We start from the raw sequence: 7,868 nt of genomic DNA, 5'->3' as shown, positions 1-7,868 counted from the left end.
AAAAGGGAGCAAAAATCTGACTGTGGGCCGATTATGTGATGTTATTTACAAGTTTGCTATTGAAAACTGAAAACTGAAAACTGAAAACAGCCAAAAGTTGTTTTCAGTTTCCATAACTCATAACTCAAAAAGTAGAGAATTGAGTATTGGAAACAGAGTTATGGAAATAGAGTATTGGTGCAGGCAAACGAGTATTTTGCTATGGGTCCCACCATTTTTGAGAATTGAGTTATGAAAACTGAGAATTGAGTCATAAAAACACCCAATCCAAACAGCCTCTAAAAGCCCTAGGTCTTCCAGTTATAAGTATTGAATAGGAGGCTGTGTATACACTTTCCATGGTCAAGTTTACCCATCACTTTGCTAAGCTCAATTGTAGTATCATTTGTCTGAGAAAACCCTATTCCACTCAATTATATGCCTTACTTATGTCTAATTTCATTACAATCTATCCCACCTTACCCCACCTTCTATTTACACATTATGTGGAGTAACTCAAAAGCTATAGTAGCGTTGTCAGTAATAATTCTATCAAGAACAAAAGCACTTTAAGCATCAAATATCACATTTAGTTGGATAATTTTAAGTCTATTGGCAGGGACTGCAGAATAATTTCTGGACAATGCATTACCCAAACTGATTGGTCGACACTCTGTGATGGACTATGGTTTCTTCTTCTTTGGGATCACAGCTATATGAGTGTAATTCATTTTATGCAATAGATGGCCTTAGTTTAGAACCGATAAAATGGCCTTCGTTACATCAGGCCTTACAATATGCTAGAATTTCTTAAAAAAAGAAAGCAGATTTACCATTGAGTCTATATAAAAAAGTGCCGTCTTAACCTCCTCTGATGTGTATGGTTGGAAGAGTGTTCAGTCCATGCCTGCTATCATAATATTTGAGTTATCAATGACTAGAATCGCTATAATTATATCATTTTTTAGGGTGTCCTTTAAATGTTGGTTAGAAGTAGTCTTGAACTTATAACTTTATGGATTTATTGTGCCTTGAGAATCATTAGGCCGAACTTTGTTATTTATTATTCAAGAATAAAGAATGATAAAAACATAAAGACTATAAAGTATAATTGTATAAACTACGTCATGAAAAGCTCTCATTATAAATTTTCTTCTTTTTTTTTTTTTTTTTTCCTGAGATCATTATAAATTTTCCTAGTTTTATTCATCATTGTTGAAAACATGAGGTGTCATTGTACAATTTATAGAAGAATTCGTACCAAATTAACGAATGAGAAGTTGATCTTGAGTCACGCTCGAGGGAAGCAGAAAGGTAGTTGAAAAATTAAAATGGGAAATTTCCTTTCTATTGTTTCCACAAAAAAAAAAAAAAAAAAAAAAAAAAAAGTCCCATTCACTCTATTGCATTACACGCGCTTCGAAAAGTTGTGGGATAAAGAGTTACCATAAAGAAAGAAATTGGTCAGCTGCACCAGAACCACTTCAACTTCACTCTTTCTCTCTCCAACCCCAAGATCTAGAGTTCAGACACAAAGCCAGGTTCTACGAAGTACCAAGTTCTTTACCAAATTTCAGCAAGTGGGGTTCATCTTCAAAGATATCTAAGCAAAGAGGACACAAATGAACAAGCCCGATTTCAGGTTTGTCTTCCTCACATCAAATGTCTCATAGAATTGCCAACATACACTTATTTCTCTTACATGCTCCCCCGTTATTCATGGTTATGTTATGTAACTAGCTTCATGTGTATGCCTAGTGGGTGTTACTACTAACTACCAAAACTATACTTGTCCTATAGAAATCTCTGATAGAGCACTTGGGTTTTGAACTTTTCTGATTTTTGTTTAGTGGGTAGCTGAGAGTTTTTGAAGAAAGTTATTAAATTTGAATAATTGGGATCATGAAGATTGCATCTTTGGCTATATTTGTTTGGTGTGTGTATGGGCTATTGGTCTTGGGGTCTGCAAAGTCATACTTCTCTGAAGAAGATCCTGAAATCTACAAGTACGATAGAATAGATGAAGTGAAAAAAGAATGTGCTTCTGTTCTATCTTCTGCCTCTGAATTGAGAGCTGAAGACAATAGAGTTTTTAGTATCAAAGAAGAACTCTTTTTTGTCCATGGGGATTGGAGGCAGGAGGCAGGTAAGGCTCCAATAATGCCATTTGATGATAGAGAGGTGTTAAGGAATTCATCCGATGTTGTGGATCCATTAAATTTGGTTTCTTTTTGGGTAATGGATGTTGATCATGCCCATCGATCTAGGAAGTCTGTGAGTGTCAGTGGGTTCTTGGTCATGGGCATGACTCTAGCTGGTACATTTGAGAATAGTAGGTACCATGGAAGTCCTCAGTTTAGGATATGGCCTGGCCATTCTGAGCTCTCAATTGCCTTTGAAGGGATTTACACTGAATCAAAGAAAAATGGTGGGGAAAGAGTGTTATGTTTGTTGGGAAGCACAATGTTGCCATCTAGGGAGCCCAATTCTATGGATCCATGGGAATGGGTGAAGGTTTCTATTCCGAGATATGACCAACCTCCTCTTTTGCAAGATGATCGAATTCTGCTTGTTCTTCGCTTTCCCAAGACATTCACATTAACAAACCGGGCAATCCAAGGGGAGTTGAGAAGTTTAAATCCAAAATCAAACCCTAAGTACTTTGATGTGATTCACATTTCATCCCAGTTGGGCAAGTTGGCGGACTATAAGTTTGGGTCTGAAAAGATTGTGTCCAAAGCATGTGATCCATATCCATACCAGGATAGCTTGATGGATGGAGGCATTAATATCTATAAAGAATTGTTTTTTTGTGAAATACTTGAAGAAGTTACTCGGGATCAGGCTTTCACAGTTGTGCCAAACTGGAGATGTAATAGCACAGATGCGTTTTGCAGTAAGTTGGGTCCATTTGTGTCAGATAAGCAGATTAAAGCGACAGATGGGGGCTTTAAAGGTGTTAAACTTTACATGCAGAATGTTAAGTGTGAGCAAAAAATTTCTCGGGGAAATGTCAGTTCTGCAAGGGTTTCAGCATTGTTTAGAGCTGTTCCTCCATCAGAGAATCAGTATGCTGCAGCACTGAGATCTGGGCTTGGCAACATGACTGTTGCTGCTGAGGGAGTTTGGAAGTCATCTAGTGGGCAGCTTTGCATGGTAGGCTGTCTTGGAGTTGTTGATGCTGAAGGGAGTGGGTGTGATTCTCGGATCTGTTTGTATATACCTATTTCATTTTCCATAAAGCAACGGAGCATTATTTTTGGGAGTTTTTCTAGCACAAATAAGAAGAATGCATCATACTTTCCTTTATCATTTGAAAAGCTAGTGCAGCCAACAGAGCTGTGGAATTATTTTAAAGTTTCCCATCCAAATTACATCTACACACAATTTGTTGCAGCTGGTACTATCCTAGAAGAGAATGAGCCCTTCACTTTTCGAACTGTCATCAAGAAGTCTTTTCTTCAATTCCCCAAACTGGAGGACACAGAGGCGTTCCTAGTTAGTCTTTCGCTTCTCTCGGAAGATCTCACCCTTCATGTCTCTGCATTTCCTGATCCATCTTCTAGTCATTCATGGCCTAGAACTGATGTTCAACTGGAAATTCTTTCAGTTGGTCCATTGTTTGGGCGTTACTGGTCTTCACACAATGGTTCCACCACAGATGAGGAGACCCCTTACCACACCAAGGCTGAATACACTGAAAAGCAGCTCCTTCTCAATGTATCAGCACAGCTCAGTCTCACTGGAAAAGATTATGGAAACTTTTCTATGCTTTTCTTGGAGGGTCTTTATGACCCACATGTTGGAAAGATGTATTTAGTTGGTTGCAGGGATGTCCGAGCATCATGGAAGATCTTATTTGAGAGCATGGATCTTGAAGCTGGGATGGACTGTTTAGTTGAGGTGGTGGTGTCATACCCTCCAACTACAACTCGGTGGTTAGTCAATCCAACAGCATTGATTTCCATAGTTAGCAAAAGAACTGAAGATGACCCTCTCCACTTTAGTACTATCAAGCTCGAAACTTTTCCAATTATGTACAGGAAGCAGCGGGAAGACATTCTATCTCATAGGGGTGTTGAGGGGATCCTCCGCATTTTGACACTTTCACTGGCAATTGCTTGCATTTTAAGCCAGCTGTTCTACATCAAGCATAATTTGGATTATGTCCCCTACATATCACTTGTTATGCTAGGTGTCCAAGCTCTTGGTTATAGTCTTCCTCTGATCACTGGTGCAGAAGCTCTCTTCAAGAGAATCTCTTCTGAAACTTATGAGACGTCATCTTATGATCTTGAGAACAATCAGTGGTTTCATATAATGGATTACACTGTGAAGCTTCTTGTGATGATCTCATTTCTACTGACTTTGAGACTATGTCAGAAGGTGTGGAAATCTCGCATAAGATCATTAACACGAGCCCCTTTAGAACCACATCGTGTCCCTAGTGATAAGCGGGTACTTCTTACCACCGTTACAATCCATGTCATTGGGTATGTAATAGTTCTTATCATTCATAGTATGAAGACTAGCCGGGGACTTATCCGGGTGAAATCACATTTAATATCAAGGGGAAATTCCCATATGTTGCGGGAATGGGAAGCAGTACTAGAAGAATATGTGGGTCTTGTTCAAGATTTTTTCCTGCTCCCTCAAATTATTGGCAACTTTGTGTGGCAGATTGATTGTAAACCACTCAGTAAACTCTATTTCATTGGAATCACGGCAGTCAGACTGTTCCCTCATTTTTATGATTACATAAGAGCACCTGTTCGGAATCCTTACTTTGCTGAAGATTATGAGTTTGTCAACCCAAATTTGGATTTTTACTCAAAGTTTGGGGATATTGCAATACCTATGACAGCAATTATTCTTGCAATAGCTGTCTATATTCAGCAGAGGTGGAATTATGAGAAGCTTAGCCAGACTCTTACCTTGGGGCATCATAAGCTTTTTCCATTGGGGTCTAGAATGTATGAGCGATTGCCTTCCCAGATAGTTGAAGCTGAGCTTGTTTCTGGAGTTAATGGTAATGTCGCACATGAAAAGGAGTGTAATGATGTAGAATGACATCATAAGCATTCAAATTACAGAGAAGAAAATGTTGTTGTAGACATACATCTAACGTGGGTGCTATCTTGGTGGTTTACTATTACATAAGAAATGTTTGGGTTTCTGAAAGATAATGATTAAAACACAGTTTTTCCATATTAATACAGTTATTTTGGAAAAAGTGAAAATATGTCCATGTTTAGTGTATTAATAGCTCCTAGAAAAATCATGTGTATAGAGCTTGTCACATGTAGAACCTTCAACATGGAAGTCCTATTTAGTTGAGCCCACAAGAGAAGTGTGATTTTTTGTTAATTTCAGCTTATGCTCAAATATCATCTCAGATATTATACGCACAGGTATCAATAAAGATGCTGGATGAGCTTTATTATTTACTCATAATTATGCTAAAAGAAATTTTTTAAAAAATATTTCCATATTTTCTGGTGCTTGGTATGATAATAAATGCAAATTAATACTTAGAAAATGTTTTCTATGATCAATGAAAAAACAAGCCCGTCGAACATGACTTCAATGCTTAAAATTTCAGTTTTGGTGTCCATTTCTAAGCTGCCATTGAAATAATAAATTGGAATTTCGTGTTACTAAGCGGTCTGGGAAATTTTGAATGGCAAATATGGATGATAAAAAATTAACAGTTATGAAAGCTGAGAAATTTAAAAATTAAATTGCTGATAATTTGAAACTAGGAGAAGTGCTCTTTTACAATGATTTCACATCGAAGTCTAGATGACAAGCTATTATTAGTTCTTATCTAGGTTCACCATTGGCTCTCTTTTTTGGCAAAGCTTATTAGAAAAAAAATCTTAAAAATTAATTGGTACTTACCATCTCATATTTATTCAATCAAACACTTCTTAATCTATATATATATATATATATTATAAAACCAAAGACGTTTGACTATTTGTTGACCTCATCAAAATTTGACACAAGCTTTGGAGGTCTCACAATTTTTCACCTATTTTTTACTACTTTTTAACTAAACCCTTCACGCAAGTTTTGAAAACCCCGACTACAAAATTTTATCTATGGAAAACCTAAACTAAAAACCTACAGACACAGAAAAACCACCCCATTAACAGTATACACACCAAGCCAATGAAGTCAATCTAACCAATTTTGACGCCCAATGTCTACCCCTTTTATTGTTAGTGCGTTCAGATGTTCTGCAACAATGTAGTGAGGTGCGGCAACGGCTTACAAAGGAGGAGTTCGAATTGTGGGTGCTTACACAAGAAAAAAAATATTGCTTTAAACATGTTCAGGTACACCCCAGCCAGATCATAAGAACTGCAAAGGTACTGTTGGCTGAGTTTCATATCACACTAAGTCATTCTTATAGGTTGTTGCAAATAGTGACTAACTCATCGTTTTATTATTGTTTTATTTGTTGTTTATGTGAACGAGAGCAGAGTCCCTCTTTGAGTTTAAGAATCTTTTTGACTTTGAGTTTTGTCTAATATGCATGTTTATTTTCTGGATTAGTATTATTATGCACTATAAATTTGGTTTGAAATTGTAGATTATTTTGTAGGTTTTGTTAGATATATTTTTTATAAAAAGATTTTATAAAGCAATGAAGTATAAGGAAATATTAATTCTTGGGGTGTGCCTCTCTTTTGTTATGCCATTAGCTGAGAAGATTATTTATTTTCTTGGTATTGTTCTTTAAAGTGAACTCCACCTGCTTGATGAAATTTCTAAGTTGAATTTTATGGGTAGTTTGAATAGGTTGGATAAAGATCTTGCATTGGGTTTAGCTTCTATCTACAGATAACCATTTGAATGATGAGAATATGAGGTATTTCTTCTCTTAAAAGCCCATTTAGTAGGTGAGGATGAAGTTTGCCTAGTAAGGTCTATTGTAATAGTAGATGATTAATGGGTTATGGGATGTAATAATAGTGTTGAGCTATTGGGGAAACACCACTTTTGGAACTTAAAAGGCTTTAAGCAATGGTTTTTTTTTTTTTTGGTCCTAGCAAATAGTGGTTATTATATCATCTTCTCTATAAATAGGATTAAGCTTCAACTTAGGTTGGTGTTTTATATGATAGTGTAGACATGATAGCATGTTCCTTTTCCATTTTTCTCATGTTCACTTTGTTTTTCCCTTTACATTTTTTAAACTTACAATTTTCTATCTTAAATGGGGTACGTGTTTTCTTCTCTGGAATCAAACTTTCAATGTTGGGTAGGAAATAAAAGTTCTGAAAATTAGGTCCAATAGATGCAAGAACCCAAACTAAGGTTTCCTCTAAAATTCCTATAAAAAAAGGTTTGCTCTAAAATTTCTTATGCAATTTTCAAATTAAATATGGCCTCTTATTTGAAGATATGAGAATTGAAACTTTCAACATATAAATTAATTTCCTGAGTGCCACCACGTTCATTTGACATTCACCAATTATCATAATCTTACTTTTCTTATTGCAGTATGACATAATGTCTTCTAGATTTAATTTTTTGGGCCTATATTCATTAACTAATTTGAAGAAGTTTTTTATCCATCTTCTATGTCATTACCACTGTATCCTTGCCATAATGATAATGATTTGAACCTTTTTCACTAATCTCATATAAAAAGGATTGTTCAAAGCAAATGTAAATTCACTTTTATAGTAATGAATTTAACCATACATTCATGTAGCGTAAGTTTTTTGTTATCATTTTCAAGTCATAGTACCTTCATGTAAACTAAATAGTTTTGATATTTGTTTAATTATTCCTTGCATATTACGAGTTAGAAACTAGTAGTAATAAAAATGGTTCCTAAAAAAAAAGAGTAATAAAACTTGTTATTTCTAATTTTG

At 35.7% G+C, this 7,868-nt stretch overlaps 1 protein-coding gene across 1 annotated transcript; it reads left to right on the top strand.

Annotated features, from left to right (window-relative positions):
* The first annotated feature begins 1,432 nt into the window (after nucleotides 1–1,432).
* On the top strand, nucleotides 1,433–5,346 carry LOC112012937 (uncharacterized). Its single transcript, XM_024045307.2, has 2 exons — nucleotides 1,433–1,621; nucleotides 1,830–5,346. Exon 2 carries the CDS (start codon nucleotides 1,882–1,884, stop codon nucleotides 5,047–5,049), a length of 3,168 nt encoding a protein of 1,055 aa, XP_023901075.2. The 5' UTR covers nucleotides 1,433–1,621; nucleotides 1,830–1,881; the 3' UTR covers nucleotides 5,050–5,346.
* The last annotated feature ends 2,522 nt before the right edge of the window (nucleotides 5,347–7,868 follow it).

Source organism: Quercus suber, unplaced genomic scaffold (assembly GCF_002906115.3).
Source record: "Quercus suber isolate HL8 unplaced genomic scaffold, Cork oak 2.0 scaffold_392, whole genome shotgun sequence".
In the NCBI taxonomy this organism is placed as follows: domain Eukaryota; kingdom Viridiplantae; phylum Streptophyta; class Magnoliopsida; order Fagales; family Fagaceae; genus Quercus; species Quercus suber.
Note: the sequence above shows the minus strand (reverse complement) of the source record. Positions and strands in the feature narration are given on the sequence as shown.